Here is a 24,969-nt window from a genome sequence, read left to right as displayed (position 1 = left end):
CACTGATCGTATACTAAAAAATTGTACGCGTTTTATCCCTGTTTTTTAGTTCCTCTGCGTGGCGCTGGTAGACTTCTGACACACTCGCTGCCTCCGCTGACCGCGCGCAAGCTTCTCAGACAACTACTAGCGCTACTAGTGGTGGAGATTGGCGGCAGAATCGAGGGACATTTTGCGAACCATTTTTAGCAGCGTGTGTCAGGGAGCTGACAAGGTTGAATGCAGCAATACTCTACATATATTCAAGTTCACGGTCCAAGCTGCAGGCAACAAGACTGCACTTCTAACGAAATTGCGTTGTCTAAGGTTTGACATCCGCTTCCATCAGTTCAGTCCGAAGTCAGGGTTCCGTGTTGTGTTGTTGTTATTTTTCATTGCGAATGGTGAGGCGAGGGTGTCGTAGTTAGCTGAAAACTGTGCAACAAAAGATACGATTCAGTTGCGATAATGGGTAATCAGGTCATACGGGGTACCATGGGGGGTCATAAAAAAGCAATCACGGTATCATCCACGGGAAATGATGTTACGACGAAGAAAGGCATGTCACGAAGTGCCTCTGGGGCCGACATTGAACACACGTCGCACACGCAATTCGAACCGATTGACAAACTCGCCAAGGCAAGTGCATCCCTTTGCATAATTATTCTCTAGCCATGCAATATGTTGTTGCCACTGGTAACGGAGCTGACGGTACCCTGAATTGCATTCTCCTGTTTTTCATTGTTTCAACAACAATTCCTGACACATCAGATCAATGGAGCAGTGTTATGACAGACGTGTCACAACGCATCATCAGATGTATTTATTAATGTATTTTTATCGCTTTTAAATCGATGCGGAAACAATCGTTGAAGACTTTTTTCTCCGGTTGATAGATCACGTGAATCGTAAAATATTGATAACGACTTGTGCCTCAACTTTTACACCTTTGATAACATCACGGAGTAAAATTCGATTCCAGTATGATAAAATCTGTATTTTTTTACATCTGCATGTCGTGTCCTGTAGAGTTAGGAAGTCGCAACGAAAAATTCTAAATTGTTAAATAATGAACATTTTTTTATCTGTTTGAGTTTCTACTCCAGAACTTTATTCTGTTTATATCCAGATTGCTATGTCTCTAATAATCTATAATTTGCTCCGTTTTTAAAGGAAATACTTATACACACATTTTAAAGAAAATTGTGGTAGAGATGTATAGTACAACCTTGCTTATCGAACCTTCGATTAACCGAAATGCACATTTCACTCGAGCACTCCCAATTATCTGCGGTTTATCATGGAATAATTAGAAGGACTTCTGATGAAACGGAATAATCCACCATGTCTATGTGTAAACTAGTCTTGTGTCCGTACTTTCTTTAACACGCATAAACTTGTCAAAGTTTATTATGATTTTTTACAATAGTGAGTTGTAAACGCAACAGTTCCATTTCTGGAGTTAACGGGAAATTGTCATGATGACTTAGGCTGAGATTTTCGTATTATCTGAAATTTAAGGTGTCACCCCGATAGATTATCATGGCAACATATATATTTCCAAATATCCAAGTCCACGTATGTCAAAAGCAAAAAAGAACTTAACAGCCCCATTCTATGCACAACTCCGAACAAAAACACTCGAATCCATATACACAAAAGAATACAAACAAAAGAGATGGCATAGATTCTATGAATTACTATTGCTACTTCATAGAACCAGTGCCATTTCTCTATTTCTGACTCAAATAAAAATGTATTGGGGTGTTTTTGTTCAGAATCGTGCGTAGAGTAGAGCTATTAAACCCTTGTTCGCGTTTGAGATAGGTGAACTTTGACATTTGGAGATATTTATGTCAACGTCGAAATCGACCAGGGCACCCCTCTAACTTATCGCATATATAGCCAAATTCGACATGAAAAATTGACGAGCTAGGAAGGTTTTTTTCCAAATTTCTGTCTTTGTATTGTAGGAGTCACGCTTCCTTCATCTGACACGATTTTCACTATACATAGTAAATATTTGAAAATCACATGACCAACCACTGCTGCGACTGAAAATTTACAAATTCTCAAGTCACAGTCTCAAGTACAAATAATTAGGAACTGCGGAGGTAATTTGAAATTTGGTATTCAACAGTTTCTTACAGACTATTCGACTAGACTTGTTATCAAAGTTTTATCAGTCCCAGCCCTGCTTAGAGCATATATTTAAAGTGTCAGAAATATTATCACAGCTAGATTTCATGTCACATATCATCGATATGAATTTATAGTTTGCATCAATGTTAAAATTAATTTATTTGTAACTTTTTAGATCCTAACAGAACGATCACAACAAGAGGAATCTGTAAATGGAGTTACCGAGAATGTATTTAAACGATATATGTTTCCGCAGTATCCCAAGCTTGCGGAGAAGTTGTTTTTGTTTTTACATCGTCAGTCAAAAGCAACAACTTCCCATCTTGGAACTTCTGCCTTCAGACAGCAGATTGAAAGGTTTCTTTCGATCATGAATGACCAAACGATATTGGAAAATTATGTCAAGATGTATGCCAGGGAAGGCATAGATGTAGTCCCTGACGGCTTAGACGACTTACTAATGGTTACTTATCAATTAGCTTTGGACAGCTCAAGTGGCGGACCACAGCGCTGCCCACACATTCATCGTACAATCGAATCTGTTACCAAATCCTGTGTTAGTAAACCCACCTTTTTCATTGTATGATAAATATCTACTGGCAGTAGTTAAAATTAACTAGAGGTAACAATATCTGTCGTTGACTATACATGATATAATAGAATAAAAATTAAACTACAGTTCAAATTTTAAATTATTTCATCTAGCCAATGTGTTATTCAATTGCAAAAAACATTTACAAAGTTTATTTCAAAGTGAAAATTGTTTTATAACTGTTATGTCATCCACACATTTGTCATCATGACTTGTAATCAAATTTGTTATATTCTGTTGATTGTAATTCAATCAAGACTGTAAAGAAATTTATTCCAGTTTCACGGCAAAGAAGTCCTATCTGTGAGCTATGTGAGCAATTGGTTATGGCAAAATTGCCCACGGTTGTTTAACGGCCTACATCGTTATATTGTCCACGCTTTCACAACGGCATATCGAAATGGTGCAGCCTTACTTTCTGAAGTTCAGTCACGACCACAATTAGCTCCAGCTACACCAGTTCTAGAGCAATCTGCACCTCTCGATGGATCAAAACCTCTGCTTCCTTTAAGCCATGTCTGGCTACTTTCTGGAAGTCTTCCACTCTGTTACACACAGGTAAATATGTAAAAGATACATAGTTTCACCGTCGCTGTTGTACCAGAACCATAAATTTGGTATGATGGCCAAAGAATATTGCCTATTCTATACTAGTTGATGCCACATGTTTGATGAAAGTTGTAATGTGCAAAGTAATAGATCATTTTTGTGAAACTATTTCGAAACACTGTTACTCAATGAGCAACAGATCAGTTCTTACTTGTTGAGTGCTTTTGTGTGAGACATTACAAGTTTATAGCTGCATTGCTGGCAGATTTTTCAATGTAAAGAATATTTTGATTTCAACACAATAGGTTCAGTACTCTTATTACGTAATGAGGGGTCATGTTTATGTACGTAGGCTGAGATTTCTCCTACGGAAGGTACTCAAGCACTGATAGCAAAAATGGCTGGACCAACGTACCCCAGTCATTGGACTCTTCTTTATAACAGTGGGCAACACGGATCTGGTGCGAACAGATTCATACACCATGTCCTGGGATATAAGGGTCCTACTTTATTGTTCCTTAGGGGTGTGAGTCCTGAGGAAGGAGGCGATCGCCCAACATACTGTATATGTTCGGCCGTTGAATGGCGTGAATCTCACCTCTATTGGGGTGATGAAGATTCCATGGTTATAGAGCTTTCACCCACATTTAGAATCGTGGAAAGAGGACCCAAGCTAGTTTATCTAAACACAATGATCCGTGGCTATCCGCAAGGTGTCCGAGCCGGCAGTGATCCACGAAATCCTTGCGTTGATTTGGACAAATCGTTCCAGTGCCTTAAACTTAACGGTGTACCTTATCGTCTTGATAGCTTGGAAGCTTGGGGTTGTGGAGATCGGAAATCCAGGTAAGGTACACTTTGATTCTTCGTCGATTTTCAATTTGGTCCATAGGTCTGTTATTGGACTGACCCAGCTATTGATGAACTCTGTTCATAGTTGCTTACGCTGAAAACTGTAATGCCATAAATTTCCATACTTTCGTTTCATTTTTAATATTATGTCAAGTATTCGTACTAATAGTTATTCACTTTTCAGAGAGTTACAGTTAGAGATTAAAAAGTGGCAAGTCAAAGAAGCTGAGAAACAGAGGGTGGTCAAGCTAAGTACGACTGATTGGTTGGATCACCCGGACCGCTACCTTCTTGAACTGGGTGGACGAACATCTTACAATAACGCGGGTAGCTAGACAGATTAACATCGGTGCTCCTTTAGTTCTGTACATATGTACATACTGTTATGATCTTCGTTATTGCCAAAATGATAAAGCAGCCCAGCTAGCTTTTTTTACAGATAATCGATAAAAATGTCCTATCAAGAGAGTGGACATGGGCTAACACTGGAAGCCTAGTACTTATAGCTCAGTGGGGTTTTCTGAGATTCGCACAAAGTACTGATTTCATGCTAGGACCGAGAGTATTTTACTCACATAGCAGAGACTGTGTTAGTACTAGAAAAGTAAGTTGTTCGTTTGTTAAAAAAAAAAAATTCACCAAAAAGTATTGAATGTTTAAACAATATTCAAAGCATCATGGACTTGACGTTTTTGAAATTGCAAATATTTGTAGCCTTTGAAATTGCTCAACGTATTTATGTGTACCCAAAGCGAGGGATCAAACTGCTGCTACTTACTTATTGTTGTGAGGCGACAGTTTTTACAGGCAAGAAACTTAATTTTTCGAATTATGTTATAGGTCCCATCAATGAATGTGCCAGCATTACAAATTCTTTGTTTCTGTTATTTGTTTAATACCATGTAGAATAAGTGACTAAATTCGGCTAATTTTAATGGTTTTTCAATGAAATCTATTCACTTTAATATTGTATCTAAATATTTGCAGTTTAATTTATAGGTATATTGAAAGAATTCGTGGATGCCGCGCCTAGGCCTATGTCCATAATCTTACTCAAGCATCAGTATAAGTCTTAGGTTTTATTCTAATTATTAATGTGTAATTATTAACGAACACAACGGCCTTATTACTTGTCTCTTGAGTATCTCAATTAGGGGTACTCAAATACGATATGTAATTATATGATGAAGTTATCGATTATTATCGATAATGTACTTAACGACCGGGTATTGGACATTCCCCCGCAGGAGTGAGCCTGTTTGCTCTTCTTTGTAAAGTAATATCTTTTAAATAATGTACGTTGACCTGTTACAGCGGTTCTTAATTATTGAAACATGTACTTAATACGAAGTGTACAAGGTTATTAAACTAACATTACTTTTAAAATGATACGTTTTAGATTAATCTACAGGCTCGTGTAATTTTAACTAAGAAATTCTTTGAATCACTTTACTTTTGTAGCCATATAATCCTATTCAGCATGATAATCGAAGAATTTGAATCATCATTTGCAAACTTTTAATGTTTAAAAAACAACATAGGATCGGATCATATAGATTTTCTTTCGCATGTTTATGATCTGCAGCTTGTATGCATGAATTTTTTGTGCAACGTCGAGAATACAGATTTGAACGAAAAAAGAATACGGTTCTTCGTATAACATTGATAAAATTTGTAAAGCGAATTTTTTCAGTGGAGTTCGCCGGCAAATGTCTCATGAACGTCCTCAAAGTGTGAAGAGTGCAGGTATTTGAAAATTCATACCTTCCCATCACCATGTAATAGTGAGATTAATTTTTTTAAGCTTTGACTACAGAATGATAATTGCCGTGAAAAATCCAATTCGGAGACTTAGTATTACGCAAGTTGCATGTATGTGAAATAAATTGTTGAGGTACCACCAAAGTACACCGCTACAAGATATACTTATGTATGAAAGACGTGAGTCGAAGCCTTCCTGGACCTTATCTACTGATGCGTAATCAGCGTAACGAATAATTATTGTGTAACAGGTTGCGCGTATTAATATATGCACAATGCATGTGCTTGAATTGATTTGTATTTGTAAATTAATCACGCGATCAAGTTAGTAATAAAAAATGTGAAAAACCCAAGCAATATTGTCAAAAAAATTGTTTTTCATAATGTTACGCGATACTGGCTCACGCACGACCACGCATTATCCACGCAACTCCTATTTATAGCCGTTAGTCGTGGTCGAGTTAGTCAATGGGTATTTTTAAAATAAGCGCGCTTTTCCCCCCGTGTTGGCCGCATTCGACGCGGGGCACGCGCAGAACGGGCCGAGTGATTCCGAGTAACCAAAGTGGGACGGGGACGGGCGGGCGGTATGGCCGCGGGGGCGGGGGAGAGAAGGAGCTCTTTTCCAAAAGCGTGTGCCGCCTGTCATCGGAGGAAAGTCTCCTGACGGTCAATTCCCGCGTTATCGCCGGCCGTTTGATAAATAGTAAGATAACTGAATATTATTTGAATAACGATTAAACTCCTTGTGAAAATTCATCATCAACGGGGGGCGGTAGGGTGTGCCGCGGCGGAGCGACCGAGTGAGAAAGAACATGTGCAGAGGGATGGGGTGGATACCCGTGCGTGCGAGAGGGTGCGCATTGCCAAATAAGGCGTTGCAGGGCGGTTTCCGGTCCCGGCGCAGGGTGCCGCCATCCCGCGGTTATCCACCCAACCGAAATGAGATATCGCGATTGACGCACACCGCTGCGGCACTTCCCTTCCCCTGGTCTGCATGTTGAAAATTCGGTGAAAATATCTGGGAAATATTTTTCATTTTATTCCTCTCCGATAGTGGGGAATATCTATTTATAAGTCAAGGGGATGATCCATGCGGCGGCCATACTCGCGCTTCCTACGTAATAATTATTTATTACCAATAATATTATAATACATACACGAACGCTCCTAGTAAGTTGGAGCGCCGAGCTTTTTTAGGTTAAGTTCTCTTGTCTCAATATTGTTTGTTGTTCTGTTGCAGGTCCAGTGTAGTAGGTAGCTTGGTTAGGTATGTCTTTTCGTGTGGTGCGAAGCAGCAAATTCCGTCATGTCTATGGCACGGCATTGAAACGGGAACAATGCTACGATAACATCAGGGTGTCCAAGTCCTCATGGGACTCAACCTTTTGCGCTGTTAATCCAAAGTTCCTCGCCATCATTGTTGAGTCTGCCGGAGGCGGTGCTTTTATAGTACTTCCTCATAACAAGGTGGGTTGATGTATGTGTGAATTTTTTCCTTTTTTACAGGTCGCGTATACTATGAATACATCACGAATATTACGGGATTGGAAGAAAGTCAATTTATTCCAATAGTGTAGCTCGTTCCAAAGATTAACTCAAGTTATACTTAAATTTACATTTTAATCTCCAAAGACTAATAGATGTATGTTATCGTGACGTATGTAGTACGCGTTCACAATATTTCCCATTGAACATTTTCACCACCAAACTCTATGTCATGCTTTCTGTTTGGCTATTCTCAAAACTATCATGCTTGCTGTTTTTGATATTACCTTAGTTGTAAATTAATGTTACAAATTTGATAATTTATGGGTGAGCTATAAATAGTTTTCAATGGTCTTAGGGTCGATGAGTCATGATCGTGCGATTGTACTTTCTGACATTGAGAGAGTCTCAGTCAAGCTAATCTTAGATGATCCTGTAAACAAGTGAAATAAATATAACTTTCTCCTGCAGTACGATGATCCCATCGATGGTATTCTTGTAATTTTGGCTATATAAGCATCAGGAATACAAAGTTAGACTGAGTGATCTTAAGTTTTAAATCAATTTAAAGCTTCATTAGAGCTGCATAACAGATTTAAGATTTACTATATTTTACTTGGTAATAGTTTCTTTTCGCCTGCTTGCAAGATCTGAGTTCAAGTTATTTGTAAAAACTTTAATTACACTGTTGAGTCTGTCAGTTGATACGCAAGAAAAAAAAACTTATATTATCAGTGTCTTTATAACATTCAATAATGACCATGATATCGGTTCGCCTTGTAAGACATGTTACCAGCTCATATCGTGTACACTTCTGAATACAAGGCCCGAGTTAGATTAGTAACTGGAGTTATGACGTAATATTGGCAAATGCACAAGTACAGCCAGTTTCGATCATTCTTGTTTGCATTTTTGGTGCAAAGCCAACTTTAGTGAATTCTTGTTAATTTCATTCCGTACAGAATTAAATTATGCGAGGTTTGTTTTGTATGAATTAAAGACTGTTTAGCAACTCACAAAAATATGCAAAAAAGATTCATGGTTTATTCGGAGCTAGACTGCAGCTTCTGAAAGCATCTTAAGTTATTTCAAAACTGGATAGAAGCTTACTATATCATTATGAAAGAATTATGTAATAATGAAGAGATTGCAAGTTGTAATCCACAAATTAACAAAAATTATTAATGGACTTGAACAGGTGGGTAGAATTCCAGCCGATTATCCCTTGGTGGGTGGACACAAGGGACCAGTTTTGGATATAGCATGGTGCCCGCACAATGACAATGTCATAGCATCAGGGTCGGAGGATTGCGTCGTTAAAGTATGGCAGATCCCTGACAGTGGATTGTCCCGCACCCTCACGGAGCCTGTGGTCGATCTACAGCTGCATCAACGCAGAGTAGGACTTGTTCTCTGGCACCCAACTGCACTGAATGTACTTCTTACCGCAGGCTCTGACAATTTGGTTATAATTTGGAATGTGGGAACTGGTGAAGCCTTGGTGCGCATTGACTCCCATCCCGATGTTGTTTACTCAGCTTGTTGGAACTGGGATGGGTCCCGTTTAGTCACTACTTGTAAGGACAAGAAAATTCGCCTACTTGAACCTAGATCTGGAGAAGTTCTGGAAGAAGCCATTGCTCATGAAGGCACCAAGGCCACTCGAGCTATTTTTCTTAGGTAATATAAACATTTGTTCAAAAATAAAAAATAATAATCTATTCTGTCAGTTTTGCGGAATATACTTTGGTAATTTATTGGACAATTTATTGGCTAACAAATTTGGCAGACAAGCGCATTTCGAAATGGCATGTTGCAGAGTTATCTGAATATTTTACTTTAAACTGTTTTAATAAATCCAGAATCTTGGGAGAATCTTGAGAAATTAAACAGTCACTTCAATACTAAAAATTTACATTCAATTCGCAATTGCAGTTCTTCTATTTTTATTTCCAACTTAGCCAAGAGATTTGTGTTTTGTAACTACTTGGAATCATTTTTTGTCTAATGGACAGTTGAATTGATATCATTTATTACTTATCTGCAGTCTTGTATTTACAGAAGATTCGTCCAGAGTCACGATGATTTGTTCTTCGAATCTAATTTAAAATTGTTACGGCGTGGGTGCTTAATCTTTTAGGGCATTGATAACATAACAATTTGATAAGTCTTGAATGCAGTCAACTGTCTGTTCATGTATTCCGGAACAACTTTTCTACGTCAGTTCTACTTAACCAGTAACGTTCTAATCAATGACCCTGACATTTATTGATTGTAAAAAAGTATTCCTACAATTAACTAAGCAAATGCAATTTTCCACTTTCCACCATAGTTGCTAAATATTTTTATTGTATTTATTCTATTGAATCTCATTTTAGTGTTAATCCTTTTTTCACCACCCAAATTTTTAGCCTTTAATAATGAGCTACAATGATTAGAGGCACCAAGAACCGGTTCATGTATTTAGATAATATTAATGATGATTCAGATAATATATTGTTTGTCATCAATTTTTATTTTTGTTTGTGAATAATTACCTGAATAGACCGATAAAGATCAGTGCTTGAACATCATTTATTAAATATCAGTTGCAAAGATATGTGTATATTAAATACGATTCAATAATTATTTCCCAAGTTTACATTTCGATTAATTGTTAGGGTTGATACCTTATTCTTAAGTTTTCACCAATTGAGAAGGAAAGATCAGATTATTGACTGCTGAATCTCATAAGGTTTTGTGATTTAAATATACACAATGCCAGAAACGAAAATTAATTGGATCAATCATTTACGAACGTAGAATGGCAAATAAAAAAAATTACCTGTTACTATTCTTGATTCTCAAAACTAGCCGCACTCATTCATAAATAGCTTTTTATTTTTTCACAGGGGTGGCCTCATCTTCACAACAGGTTTCAGCAAGATGTCAGAGAGGCAGTATTCACTCCGTGCTCCCGATATGTTAGGTGAACCCATAGTCATGGTGGAATTGGACACAAGCAACGGAGTCATGTTTCCATTGTACGATCCTGATACAAACTTAGTCTTCCTGTGTGGCAAAGGCGACTCTGTGATTCGTTATTTCGAGATCACTCCTGAGCCGCCCTTTGTCCACTATATCAACACCTTCCAGACGCCGGATCCTCAGCGAGGGATAGGAATGATGCCAAAACGTGGCTGCGATGTCAACAGTTGCGAAATATCTCGTTTCTATCGTCTCAATAATTCTGGATTCTGCCAAGTCGTTTCAATGACCGTACCAAGAAAGGTATTGTCATGAGTCATGTATGACGCAATTTTTATTCCATGTGCCGTATCATCTTAATTGGCATAAAATACCACGTGATTTTTTTTCCTGCAATCTTTATCCAGATTGATACGACGATCTTAGTAGTGGTAATACCTTCCAATTTCAATTTTCTGTTATTAATCCTGCAACTGTTCACTAAAGATATTAATTAATGTTAATTGAGAAAACTGAGTCATAGTTTCAAGCAAATTACCAACAATATTACAATAATGTCTATGTTTCCATATAGTCCGAACTATTCCAAGAAGACTTGTATCCGGACACTCCAGGACATGCAGCTGCCATTACTGCAGAGGAATGGGAATCCGGTTCAGATGCTGAACCCATTCTGATTTCCTTGAGGGATGGCTATCAGCCAGCAGCGGCAAAGAACGATCTTAAGGTGCACAAGAAAGCCAATGTATTGGGTAAAAGTGCCAAAGTTGGTGCTACCGCGGCTCAAAGTGCCGCACCACCAGCCTCCAATGTTTCGGTACGTAGTATTTGTACTCTTCCAGTGAGTGAGCTGAACAAAAAGTTGACGGTAATTTGTTCAAGATCGTGTCATATTATCCCTGTTTTAAAATTCTTTAGGATGAAGTTCTAAAGGAGCTTGCCGAAGAGATAAGAAAGTTAAAGGCTGTAATCGTAAAACACGAGGGAAGAATTCGTGTACTCGAGGCTGCGGCAGCTCTGCAAATGAAAGAGCAGGAGAGAAATGAGAAAGTTTCTCCTACCGAAAAAGATGTTTTAGCTGCCGATGAGGTCTAAATGCTTCTGGAGATCATATTTTTACATGAACACAGACATGATCATATATAACTATTTAATATTAAATGAGCGTATTATATTTTGATATGACAATTTGTGTAAATACTAGGTACTAGCCGATTTGCGCGTTTTGCAGCTTCGCTACTTATTTTTATTATTTATTTTCATCCAATCATCGAATTATCTTCGTATTTTTATTACCTTTATTTCTCTTTTCACTCAAATCATTTGTCTAATCGATTGTCATTCATCGGTCGTTACCTATTATTGCTGTTACCATATACATACATACATACATATATTACACATGTTATAACTTAACATATTATTGTTATATGAATATGATTATGATTATTATTATTTTAAACGTAAATGCGCGCTGCTGTAAAAGTAATTTTTAATAACAAAGAGTGCCTAATTTGTACAGACAATACATTTTGCTGTAAGATAACAACAATAAGAGATTTTTCTATTTGATCTTAGTCGTAATCATTATACGTCATATATGTATCTGCATACATATTTGTATAATACGATATCTTGATAGAATCAAAATATCCCACCCAGATTTGAGACATGTTCCAACAGTATTCACAAATTACGTCTTGAACTTGCAAATCCCCCATTTTTCGGTAATCCAAAAATTATGGAATAATTAATCGATTCATGGTGCGAGCTCACGAGGTTTGACAATATGTTTTTTCAACACATGCTTGGAAAGTTAGATTTGAGAAGCTTGCGAAGCGAGCATGAAGCGTTCCATTTCTGAACAATCCGATAAACGACGTTAGCCCATACGCTTACTTGAAATTCTTAATTTTGCGCACTACGGTTTTCTTGGCGTATGCTCAATTTCCGATAGTTCAATTTTACGCATCTCCAGTGATATCATTAGGCTGAGTTGAACCTGAAGTTGGCGCGTTTAGATTAGGTTTCATGAAACCGGGCCTGTGCCTCTGAACCTCTTGATTGCTCTTGATCTACGTCTTTTGAAATATTACATTACGCTCGTTTTTTATTTTCAAACCAAACTTACCTTCATAAGTGTTGGTAAAATGACAATGGTCAAACGTGCGGATGGGCGATATCTGACTTGTGCTATTGCAGCAGTCGTATTCGCGTGCAAGGCAGCACTCGCCTTTGCAGCTAACGGTACAAACTTTACACTCGTCGGAAATCGCTCACTTTCCGCACTTGTAACACAATATACTTTTCTTCATAGTAGGCCGAAAACAGGATTTTGTGCCCGCGTCGCATCTTAAAATCCCGTCTTGTGCCTACGTAGGACGAAAAAAACATTGTTCGCATCATGGCGTAACACTTTACACCCCCGATACGAAAATAGTAAATTTCTTCTACTAGTTCACAGCTTAGCAATTGATTCTACGTTTGTAAACATACCTGCGAATCTCTACCGATAAGCGTGGGATTTTCCTATAATTCTGGTCGACAGACGTACTTGCGAGTTTTCTTTTATCCATTTTTTTGTTGCAAAAATGAGCTTGCAATCTTATATGCCTACGCTCGGTAGAGGTGCAGTTTTCAGCGTGAATAACAATTCAATTGATATGGGAGAAATGACGCGAGATCACCTTTATCGTATAAAGACACCTTGTATACTACATTAGGTACTGCGGCCTATTATTGGGTCAAGCTAATACTGCCTCGTAACCATGTGTAATCTACCGTGACCAGTGTTCAATGGCAAAGAATTACAGCTATATATGAATTATGAATTAAGTATCAAATTTCTCGAAACTGATTGACTGGTACAATACTGGCTTGAGGAGTCATTTCAAATAACTCATAATTCGCGTGCGTTCTACAAAGCTATAGTGCTATAAATTTTTACGAGTTTGTACAATCGTGGTTTTGTTTTATTACATTTTTCAGTGTATCCAGAGCTCATGATCCAGGGTATTTCAAGCATTTTAAAATCAAAGAGTATCAGAAATGATATATTTTATGTTTCGAACACCTTGGACTAAAGCACGTTAAACGTGTATCGGCAATAAAAATTATCAGGTAGTTTTTCTTGGAACCGGGACTTTTACTTACGTTTAGAGTAAACTCACAATAAAAATGATTAACGTCAGACCCCAAATATATCAGATGCCCATGTTAACTGGAACTGTTCCGTTAATTTCGCTCTAAATCTGATCAGCGCTGAGTTAACTAATTTTCACGTATATTTGTTCTTTTATTTTCGAGTCATTGCTTGACGAACAAGCGGCGGCAAAACCTCCCGTTTTCACATGGTAGGTTCCGAGTTCAGGGAACTAAAAAATAGTAATATGCAATTAAAATTTCGAACTACAAATTCAGATTCGTGATAGACAATTCAAAAGCCCTTGGATACCATATTACGTGAAAATGTTACCGACTTTCTTTATTTTGAACCACTATAATGGAACCACCATTATCAATTTTCGAATTCTAAACTCAGATTCGAATTTACTTACGATTACGACCATACGTACGTACATACATACACACAGACATCCATCTGAAAATGGTCGGAGATGATTCTCTAGATCTCGAAACGTCGAGATGTAGTGAAAACTCATCTTTTCATTTTCGGACTGATTACAATACCTTCCTTTTTTCTCTGAAAACAGAGAAACGGAAAGTTAAAAAGAATGGCAATTTCGTGAAGAACTCAGGGATAGTTAGGCATGGATTTTTCGCGCAACCACTTGAAAGCGGTAAAAACAAATTAATTATCCACCTTAGTGGATAGGATGTTTTTTTATAAATCCGAAATAGTAGAGTATAGCCTTAGCATGAATAAAAAAATAATAAACGTATAAATTATCAATGTTAACGTACAGCTAAAGGCAGTGCAAATTCGGATGGCCTCGGCAAAATTCAGAGTGATGCTTCTACGAAATATCGTGTGAATAATAAAAATAATTAGACATTCAGAGTAAAGTAGGTATATTGTACAGGTTCACCAAATTAATTTCTTAAGACTTGTTTTATTACGGAACGACCGATATGCGGCTAATCCTAATAAGTAATGTTTTAGCAACTTCTGCAAACCAAAGAATGAAATTTGATTAATTTTTTTTCTACCGACCCCAGATATTTTTATCTGCACTCTGCCCTGCTAATAGCCACTTGCAGTGCTGTACTACACATATAATGTACATTTAAGCTGGCATTTGTTGCGGAGTTACCAAGGTAGCCAAAAAATTGTCCTGTCTGTTTTTCATGTGAATCGCGTGGAAGGACAACATGTTTTGCAATACACAGATGCAAATAATTGATAAACTTTCTAGAAGCCGACTAACAATCAATTTCGTATAATTTCTCAGTCGAAACTAGAAACAAAGGAATACGATGTCTTGAAATGCTAATTCCCGGCAAGAACGTGTGAAATGTATATCTACTGATACAAAGTGTTCTGTTCAATACAAGTCTAGGAACAGATTTAAAAAAACCGTTCTGTCTTCGGAGAATTATTATTATATTGTCTTATGCCGCAGATTATGGAGAGTCGCGCACTATAGTAGCTGGTAAAATAAAAACTTTTTACGACTCCAGACGTGGTTTGGAACCTGATGAAAAACACACAGAACAAGCCAGCTCAGTGCAGGATTTGGAAATTTTTATGTGTAAAAAAGATTTAAAGTTCCTCTAATTGTGAGTGACAGGGACGTGGACCGCAATTTATGAACCACATGTCTCAGCGGTAGGCCTTTATCGTGCGGAGGTACCGGACAATATCGCTTGCTTGAGGGTATCTATAATCTGTTGAAATCAACCGAAAGACGGCTTATTCGTCACGGGAATAGGTCAGTTAGAAATACAGCGACAGTTTGGAAACATATTTTTTCTTTGGATGATACCCCAAACATGGTTTTTTTTTTTGTCGTAAAATTCTCGTAACGCAAGCTTTCAACGACGCGATAAACTTTATTAGATCATTTATCTCCGAGGCTCCGGTTTGTCAGGAAAATAGTTCATTTTAGTATTGTTTGGGAGTTAGGAGATGGCGGGGAACTTTTTGTCACGGAAAGAATCAAGTAACGTAACAAAACTGTTTCATCTGCAATCAAATTCCTTCAAACTGTCATTTATTATTGTTCATTTCATTATTTTTACCCTGTAGAAGTGCCGCAAGAGCATTTGCAACGCAGCCAATACTGGCAATAAAATCTGTAATTGGTTCCCGCACATAACATAATTCTGATGAGCGGTATCCGACATACACTGTAGTTATAAAATTTTCACATAATTATTCTCGTGACACCGATCGCAGGATGAGCTTGATCAACGAACACGTCATTTTTAACGGAATTATCGATCATTGAATTTATATCGGTGCTGCGAACTTGTTTCCTGAAACATAACAAATACCGGTTTATAATTGAATCTCGAGTGATTGGAGCTGCAGCCGCTTTCCACGTTTGCAAATTCAATTCGCCAAGCTTAAATGGTACCGCTATAGCGGGAAACCGAACAACCTAGGACACAAATCTATGTATATTCGTTGTAGGTGTACAGCGTGAATACTAACCGGTGCTCGGATGGAAGCAGCCTCGATTCGAAAACTTCTGAGACGGCTGAAATTAATGTATCTATTAGACGGTCTTATAATGTTCTCAAGTTTATCTATCTCTCATTTAATTGGAATTGCCCAAATGATTTTGATCACTTCGGGTATTGTACGACGATTACAAAAAAGTAGTTTCATAAAATCCTCATCAACTTTCGCACGTGCTACTGAACAAAATAACGAAAGCTGGCCATTGCTCATGGAGTAACGTGGTTAAAGTTTTTTTGAAATTTAAAATTAAAACCACCGCACAGTTCCAGCGTTACGTTGCCGTCGAGCGATATTGTACGCGGCTAATTGAATACGCTTATTATTACGCTAATCTGGTTATACGCACGGTAACGAGATGGGAGAGAAAAGGGAGACTCCGTGGGATGTACTTATAATACGTTTTAAGTAGGCAGTAATTATCCAATTTCCTTTTGACCATGTGCCAGCAGTGATGGCGTATAAAGAAGTCTTGTTATCATCCCGCATCGGACGTGCCTCAGTAGCTAACAATAATTAACGTGTAAAAACCCTTAGTGTGTACGCTCGAACTCGCTAAGTAAGCGTGACTTCCTCGGCCGCAGCTGAGCTTCAGCAGAAGTAATACGCGCTGTGAGGATCACGTTTCTTGATACAGTGTTTATTATTGTATTGAAGATATACGAAAGCTTCGTTCTCTAAATACTCGCTGACTCGTTGACTCGACAGTCAAGGAGCTCGTATGTATGTGATACTGCAACTGAAACGAATGCTAATGAGGTAGCGAAGGAGAATTGAAATACTTTAACTCAATGCGTTTCAGATTCCGATATCGATTGAGCCGCGACCTTCAAAAAGCACCGATGAACGTAAGCAATAGAATAGCAATCACTGTTTAGGCAGAATATGGGTACATGCGATGAGGCAAAGTGAAGTTGTTGAATATTTCAAAGTTCCCACGTACACGTTAAGTACACATACGATCGTTCCTGTGTCATTCTTCATTTACTTCGAGTTTTTTAGCGCGATGAAGAGAGAAAAAAAATGATCCATGCAATTTTCAGCAATTCCAGTTGCTACCGTCCCTGACCCTAAGACGGTGAAGGAATTCGAATCTTCCACCCCCTGAAAGCCACTTTGTTCCGATCTCCTGTAGCTACACCAGGAAACCGTGATACCTAGGTTGTAGTAGCGTTGTGAAAAATTCACATCAACTTTTTCACCCATCTTTATTTCCATTTACATATGTATGTATATTATACCTATACGCGTACCTGCATATTATATATTTTTTCTTTCGTATCGAGCAAATCCTCTCGTTAAACTTTTCTCTTCCGCGAGGAAGCGCTATCCCAGACCACGCTCCCTCGTCGACATAAAATAAACTTGATAGCATTTTGCAAGAGAATATCATACGAGTATACGTACCCATATATGAAAAGGCTCTTCTTTATTACCTCGAGCGCTTACTTGTACTTTGCGTGCTGTTGATGACATGCGAGTCTTTCGGGCTGAGGCTTCAGCGAGGAAATATGAAATATAAGGATCGAACCGTTATTTATGGTTATTTTGTATTTTATTCTACAAATTCTGGCTATAGAGCTACATGAGCTTCGCACAGTACGAGCTGCTAACTACAGGTATATAGCAAATGAATATACCTCACAATCAACATCACGAAAACAAAGCTAGGTATACCACAATCTTTATTTACGTTTTTCCCCAAACAACAAAATCCCCATTCTCTTGTCACTACATTTTTTCGTACAACAGCCTACGTGTGTTTTATCCTTTTTTTCAATTTGAAATATTGGTTTCCCCACCTACCACATTCATTTTATGATATAAATACACGCAAGATATGTAATCTATACTATTGTGCTCATTTACTCTGAACGTTTCCTGCGGGAAATAGATACAAGAGAACACCAGATAACGATTTTTGATTAACAATACACCGCCGGAAATTGCGACCTACGAGATTAGAACGCCCACCATTCTTCGAATTAGAAGTTTGAGATGTGCGTACCGTGCAATGCATACTTTGACGTGTCTGCAAGTGGCATATCGCATGTCGCAGTCAAGGATTTGCATGTATAGTTAATTTTTTGCGCAAAGAAAAGGTCGCCCGGAGAAACTGCATTAACTTTCACGAAGCATCGACGAACAGATTCCGTGTATGACTGGACATACCAACTCTTAGCGCACACCTATATTACAGCATTGTTAATCCACCCACTCACAGTCATTGAAAGAATCCACAGACTTAGTCGCTTAGCTGATCAAAATGCGATTGGATGTTGGAAAGAAAAGAAGCATAGGGGCTCGCACCTACACGTGCACGGCAGGATGCCATCGGCGTTTTCATATAACCGTAACGACTTTTCAATAGCATTAAAACTGCTTCCATCTTCTCCTCCAGACATTGCAGACTTTACGAGTCTTAATAAATTGCAAGACCAGTTGGCGCAGCTAGTAGACGCGAGATGATATTCCGAGATGTTCGAGCACGTTTAGCAGAGAGCGCCGGTTTCTTTCGCTCAATTTTTTTTTCCCTTCAAAAGTAAAGTTCATATCAAAGTCGCCCACTGTTGCACGTATTAGTTTGCTGACAAGCTCCGTTTCCCGATTTTCCATCGGCGTTCAACTCGCTGCGCCAGAAGTGCCACACGAATGTACGCCGAGGATTTTTTCCTTTCCACACTTGCAGCAGGCACAAATTTACACGAAATGCAGTCTGTCATCCGACCTCGGTACATTTTTGTCAGAATTAACGTTGACAGCAACGGAATAAAAGGGGATCAGAAACGAAACCGGGAAATGACTATGCGTCCAAAGTTAGGACCGTCTCTATATTTAAATTTTTCGAAAAATAACAGTGTTCTGAATTTAACAGAAGCAAAATTTTTTCTCTTTATTGGTCTATTCTCATCAGTCTAGACCAATTAATTAAACACACAATCGTCGAGGCTTATAAATTATTCAGAAGATTCACTCGATAGTTCAGTCGTCACCTTGTCCTAGTAATCGCTGCTAACAAAGCCAGGGCAAACTCAGTTTGGCAATCGATTATTTGATCCTTTCGATGAAATAGCTGCAGGTACTCGAGCCTCAGTGCACAAACGTAAAAGTGAAGACGCACGTTCATGGCTCATTGCCAACGTTACGTGGGATTTGAAGCGTGGTGAGAGTGGGTACGAGGTTAGAGTACGACCGAGATCGGTGCCGGCATGTATCGTGAACAAACAAGTAACTGATAACCGGTGTGAGGATTCGGAAGAAAGCAAAAGGTCGTACCATTTTATATACGGTGTGGTTAAGGGCATATCGCAAACATCTCGATACCGCATCAGCACCATTATCACGCCGAACCCGCTACTCCGTTATCAGAAGATTAGCATATCGATATTAATCACAGTGGCAATCAAACTTTGCCAGGTTCATGAGGAAGATGAAACTCTGTTATGGATGGTTCGGCGTCTCCTAACGCAAGGGTCTTAATCTCACCGTAGAAACGGCTTTTAGTATCTACTTTCCACTAAACCAAAACTATTTGAAATATTACTGCGAATTTCTGCCGTTTTCTTAAATTATTATCAACACGGTCAAGTAGAAAACACTAGCCCGTTTCAAGTTGCCGGGACGGGAATTTGCATCGACGTAGAACCTGTTTTCAGTTTGTTGGAAAGATTTTACGGCTGCAGTAGCCGAGTATAAATACCTAATCGAGATAATTTATGTCATCGAAAGTCTGTAGTGTGTCGGTACAACTCGTCACTTGATCCTACATTTAATTTTTATACTTATAACATTCGGTTGACTCGGTACAGCTGCGTGTTGAATACTGCCCACATTGTATGTCTAATGTTTCTACCTAAATGAAGTACCTTATACAAAATGACGAAAATACCTGGTACAAAATTTATGGTCATTCATCACGATTATAGATGCTGAGGGTATTGCGAGAAAACTCTTGCAGCTTATCAAACGCGGTCGAACGATTCCTATGAAAGAAGAGAATGGGATGAGGTACTAAAAATAGTGGAATATTCTTCAATCGCAGTTTTCATTCGAGCCCGAGGCGAAATATATTCTCGCATGCAAACTCAGTTATCGGCAACGTATTAGCGGACTGCGTTTATTGTCGGAACCTAAATTGGAAATTCAAATTTGAAACCTCGCCACGGTATATTTTTATACTTTTTCCCCATCGGAATCTTTTTATTGACTTTATTTGATTAGAGGATATGCACATATACTTCGAAAGTATATGTGTCGAGTTTTGTTGGCTCATGCATGAGTGCACGGGTGAAGTACGTGTTTCAGCAAAGTTGAAAAACTTGATCGTGGGAGAGGCAAAGACGAAAGAAAGAAGGAAGAAAGGCCGGAAGAGTGAAGAGGGAAAAGAACAAACTAGCCTCTGGAAAAGCGTGACTGAGGCGTTGCAAGGTCGGACAAACTTGGTCGTTGTTTAAAAAGCAAAGGAAATACGGAGTTTGAGAGTCTTTCGAATCACGTGAGCGATACGAGATTGGCAAGAGATCCGAAGGGTGCGTATCGGGAAAAAGTGATTACTGGTAGTGAATAGCAACGTCTTGCGTTTTGAATGGGTACTTTTTATAGTAATGAATGATGCTGCGCCTGGTTTCATCGATATGTCGAATTAGACGGTTGTTCGTAGTTATTGAGGCAAAATATTATGATTTCACAACATAATTTTGGTGGAAAAATTCTTCTAAAATCACATGTATCTCATCTACTATTTCGAAATTATTTAGCACTACTGTATCTGATCGGAATTTGAGTCATCTGTTGGGTATTGTATGCCAAATATATAAGCTATCTACGACTCTTCAACCTAGCTCAATGCCGGTTTTATCACAACTGGCGCCCCGGGCCAAGATTTTATGTTGCCCTTTTTCAATAGGACAAATTAGCAGCTTTCTGCTTGATCCGTTCAAGCGGATATAAATTAATGAACCCATCTGAAAATTTTTCAAGCTTTCCTTCAGCTTTACCCAGAGCTAACGACTAGGACGTAGAAAGTTTTTGTAGCTCCGTTTTAAAAAATTTTTTTTGTATGTTTTTTCCTTTTTGTATTTCTTCTTTCTTGCATTTATCTATTTTTGGATATTTAATTTTTTTCGCGTTAATTCTTATTTTTTGGCGACAGAACGTAGGTTAAAAAAATATTGTAGCTCTTTATGTTATTTATTTTTTGTGTATCTTTGAAATTCTTTCTGGTTAAGAGAATGAAGATTGAACCAAAGATTTTGAAGATAATTAATAAATAATTAACGAAATTTCACTTTCCGGACTTTTTTGTCAGCAAATACTTGAATAAAGTCAGTAATATCTAATTTTTCGGCAATTTCATTTTCAATCGAAAGCGTTGCCGAGTTAGTGAGCCTTGACTGTGCAATCGTTGATCGTAAGTAAGTTTTTACGAATTCAAGTTCTCAAAAACTGCGCCCTCCAATGGCTACTGTTACAGGAATAGCATACAAACTGCAATACGCAATCCGCACATTTTCAACATTGTTAAAAAAAAACCATGTTTCTGAGAAACAGAAATGGCTTTCTGATCTACTTCTTTCATTACTAATTTTTTTTTATTCACCAGGCAGCGGTGCTCCCATAGTTTTGGAGCCCTGGGCGATCGCCGGCACTGACCTAGCTACTTTATTCTTCTTCGATTTGTCTTTGGAGTATTTAACCGTCCGCAAAACCCGCATGGATTGCAACTGGTTCCTTGACTGGGAAGAAACTTTGGGGATGCACGAAGGACATGCGCGTTTGAATTTGGGTCACATGAGCGACTGCTGATGCCGAGGGAGCAGCGTAAAGTGAAAATCGTAATTAAGAGGTCAATGTGGATCACCGATAGAGTGAATAATATACACCGGTTTTGGGTCCTCGCAAGATAAACAATGGATCCTTTACTGACGCGAACAGCTGTTGGAAAATTACTCGATTACAATTCTGACAAAATGCCTTTTCAAGATTCGTAATTCGTTATGATATTAAGACTCGTTTAACGATATGTAGGAAGCAATGCGACTTATGCTTCAGTATACCTTTACTTTTCGTGGTTCTGATTAATCGCACCATCGTTCAAATTTCATAGTATTTTTTAACACTGTACGTTGGAGCGTTGCAGTTTTTATTCACGATTATATTCGTCACATGGCTAGTAATATTTACGAGTTGTCACTAAATTTGAGCTCGCTATTATGGGACACTTGAAGGCAGTACTACGTGGGTTTTATTTCATTAAAGTACCCACGTTCGGCCTATTAACCTCCGTTTTATTCTAGTCGGTTTCTAAAAGAAAATAGAAGCACCTTCAAACGGGTCTAAGGTGTTTCCTTGGCATAAAAAATATCCCGCTATACCTGTATAGGTGCCCATAAAGTTTGTCCCACAAACATCGCGGCGTCATTGTATCGTCATCCGTAAAGTCACACTTTCGGTATGTTTAAACGGCATGTCATTTGCACACAGCGTTGCGTGTTACATGTATGAGTGGAAATTAGTTCAATTACCTAGATTTGGTAGCTTGCGCTTTCATAAGCGTAATATTATATATTTTGATCTGATAGAATCAAAATATTTTCCAAATTCTTTCCACTTTTTTTTTGCATTCTTGGCCAGCCTGGGCGCACCCAACCTGTAACGTTAAATTCTGTCGAATGTCAGGTCATTCGTAACATACAAAATTTTCGATCTCGCACAACATACGATGTAAACCGTACATTGAAAAATGTGAAATTACTCATCCAGTAGAACCATCAGATTGAGTAAAGTGAGATCTCTCCAGTAAATTTTATCTGTGTTGTAATCATGGTATAATTATGATATTTGCAATGAAGAAACAATGGTCAAATAACGCAGACACATCTACCTTTTCAGATTCGGATACAACTGTCACTGGCTGGTTAAATCCTTAATCGGTGCAGTTCTTATCCGAAGGTAGATACGGCAGCTGGAAGAGTAAATAAAAGAAGTGAAATGACGGGGAGTAAAAAGTAAAATTATCGGTCGCAACGGCCCTGACCAAGTCGAAAGCAGAGCGGAGCAGCCGCAGGCGACGAAATCGACCTTGTCTTGCCGGCTGCTCCAGGTTGGCGAAATGGAAAACCGGGAGAGCCAAGTCCTGCAGCTCGCTTGCTTCTGCAATATTAATTCATTGTGTATACAGTTGCTAACGTACAATTTCGGACAAAGTTCTGCTAAGTTCACACAGTAGAAGATGCAGGCGTCGAATGTAAACAGACAAATTTCCAGAACTCTGTAAAACTGCCTCGCAGTTGGTTGTTCTTCGATTTTTGTACACGCATTCACGTACTCTGCATTTGCATACATTAAACACACTTGTATGACGCGTGTACCAGATGTGCCTGCAACAGAAATTTAGTACTGCTTATCAACTGAAATTGAACCAATTGTGTAACTGCCAATTGTTTTACTCGCAGCGATGCATCCCAGTGTTAAACCAGCGCGAAACAAACTTTGTTCCGCATTACCAGCCGGATATTACTTGCTCGAGTCCCAACTTGCAAACAACTTTGCAAACTTGGTGCGATTCACTCTGGCCAAACTTTGCTGGCAACTTTCATTTCACAATTATCTCTTATTTCTGCTATATTAATGAATGAAATACAACGCAGTGTTAACACTTTTCTCCATTAATATCGCTGTGATAATTAACCTGTTGTATAGAACCGGATTGAATCTTATGGCAGGTATAATCGAACACGTTACGATGCAGTGCATATATCTTGACAAGCAAAAATTCCTTTAAGTTGGAAAGCAATTAATTGGAAACAGACAACTTACCTCAATTCAATAAACGACAATGCGTATCTCGAAGATGTGCCCGTAATGTCCGAGTATAGAAATCAATGGCATACATTTTTTTTATACGGCTACTTTTACTGACAAGACCCCGTGTAGAAATTTGTTAAGGCGTGCCAGATTACTGAAATGGACCACATCGGGCATATTCGTGGCTTGCCACAATTTGTGAAATACTCGATTATGACTGACGTACGGACTTTTATCAATGGAAAATGTTCTCAAACGATAATTTTAGAACCGAATTCGAATTTTCAACTACTGAGAATTCGATTTAAGACAATCACAATTGATATGGCTTTGTCTCTGTTTAGAGAGAAGGCAAAAAGATATGGATCATCGACGTGGGATCCGCGAATTAGTGATGAGGACGAGTGTAAATGAAACGAAAGTGATGTTGAGATGGAGAGAGATAATGATTACCGATAAACGAGACTTTTATTGGTTTCGATGTGGCGATACAGACCGTATCGCAAGAGGACGTTACAGAGAGTGAAGATTTACAGAGCGAGAGAACACATAGATTATACACATACATGATTTCGAGATAGTAGACAATACATGAGATACAGCTGATAGGTTTTGAGTCGCGACACGGGCAAGCGGCGAGATTTGACGCAGAGACGGCAAGTAAACATTGCACGCGAGTGTGCCTACATGTGCGAGGACGATTTTTAGTGTCGCGAGACACACATTTAACTATTCGATACTTTGCCGAAACAGTCTCGTATTGGCTGTGGCTGCCAAACTTGCACCGCTGTCCGGGCGCTGAAGTGGCTAGACTCTAAGTACGCATACAGTTAATCCAGACACGAAAACTACCCCAAGCCAGGTCAAGCTGTCTAGAAAAAGTAAGAGTCCTACATCTGGCAGGATTAATACCGCGCTGAAGGAACTACAACCATAAAGCAATAAAATAATACCAAACAATGACTTAAGCATCGGAGGGTCGTAGAGTACTTCAGCGGGGGTTTTCCCTCATTAACGGTACTCAGTTCGCGGCCAGGTGTGGACGCTCTCCTGCCTGGACAGCAGGTACGCGTAGGTGACCAAGGGTCATGCATTGTTTAATTATAAGACATACCTGATCCTTTTCCCACCAACTAGGCTATTCCTTCATTTTTCCACCAATCCTAAAATTCGGAACCCTTGCACCAAT

At 38.7% G+C, this 24,969-nt stretch overlaps 2 protein-coding genes across 4 annotated transcripts; both read left to right on the top strand.

Annotated features, from left to right (window-relative positions):
* The first annotated feature begins 292 nt into the window (after window positions 1–292).
* Window positions 293–6,169, top strand: LOC124300906 (uncharacterized). Its single transcript, XM_046755397.1, has 6 exons — window positions 293–618; window positions 2,297–2,677; window positions 2,993–3,271; window positions 3,615–4,108; window positions 4,299–4,441; window positions 4,554–6,169. The coding sequence occupies exons 1-6, from the start codon at window positions 448–450 to the stop codon at window positions 4,562–4,564; spliced, it is 1,479 nt and encodes a 492-aa protein (XP_046611353.1). The 5' UTR covers window positions 293–447; the 3' UTR covers window positions 4,565–6,169.
* A 280-nt stretch (window positions 6,170–6,449) lies between these two features.
* Window positions 6,450–11,902, top strand: LOC124300905 (coronin-1C-A). Of its 3 annotated transcripts, none has more exons than XM_046755394.1 (6): window positions 6,450–6,581; window positions 7,119–7,345; window positions 8,562–9,043; window positions 10,255–10,633; window positions 10,905–11,147; window positions 11,249–11,902. In XM_046755394.1, the coding sequence occupies exons 2-6, from the start codon at window positions 7,148–7,150 to the stop codon at window positions 11,423–11,425; spliced, it is 1,479 nt and encodes a 492-aa protein (XP_046611350.1). In that variant the 5' UTR covers window positions 6,450–6,581; window positions 7,119–7,147; the 3' UTR covers window positions 11,426–11,902. The 3 variants fall into 3 exon arrangements, with proteins under 3 accessions (XP_046611350.1, XP_046611351.1, XP_046611352.1); XM_046755395.1 differs by lacking the exon at window positions 6,450–6,581 and adding an exon at window positions 6,836–6,996; XM_046755396.1 differs by lacking the exon at window positions 6,450–6,581 and adding an exon at window positions 7,030–7,048.
* The last annotated feature ends 13,067 nt before the right edge of the window (window positions 11,903–24,969 follow it).

This window comes from Neodiprion virginianus, chromosome 3 (genome assembly GCF_021901495.1).
Source record: "Neodiprion virginianus isolate iyNeoVirg1 chromosome 3, iyNeoVirg1.1, whole genome shotgun sequence".
NCBI classification, from domain to species: Eukaryota; Metazoa; Arthropoda; class Insecta; order Hymenoptera; family Diprionidae; genus Neodiprion; species Neodiprion virginianus.
The sequence above is the reverse complement of the archived record's forward strand: the minus strand, read 5'-3'. Positions and strand labels throughout refer to the sequence as shown.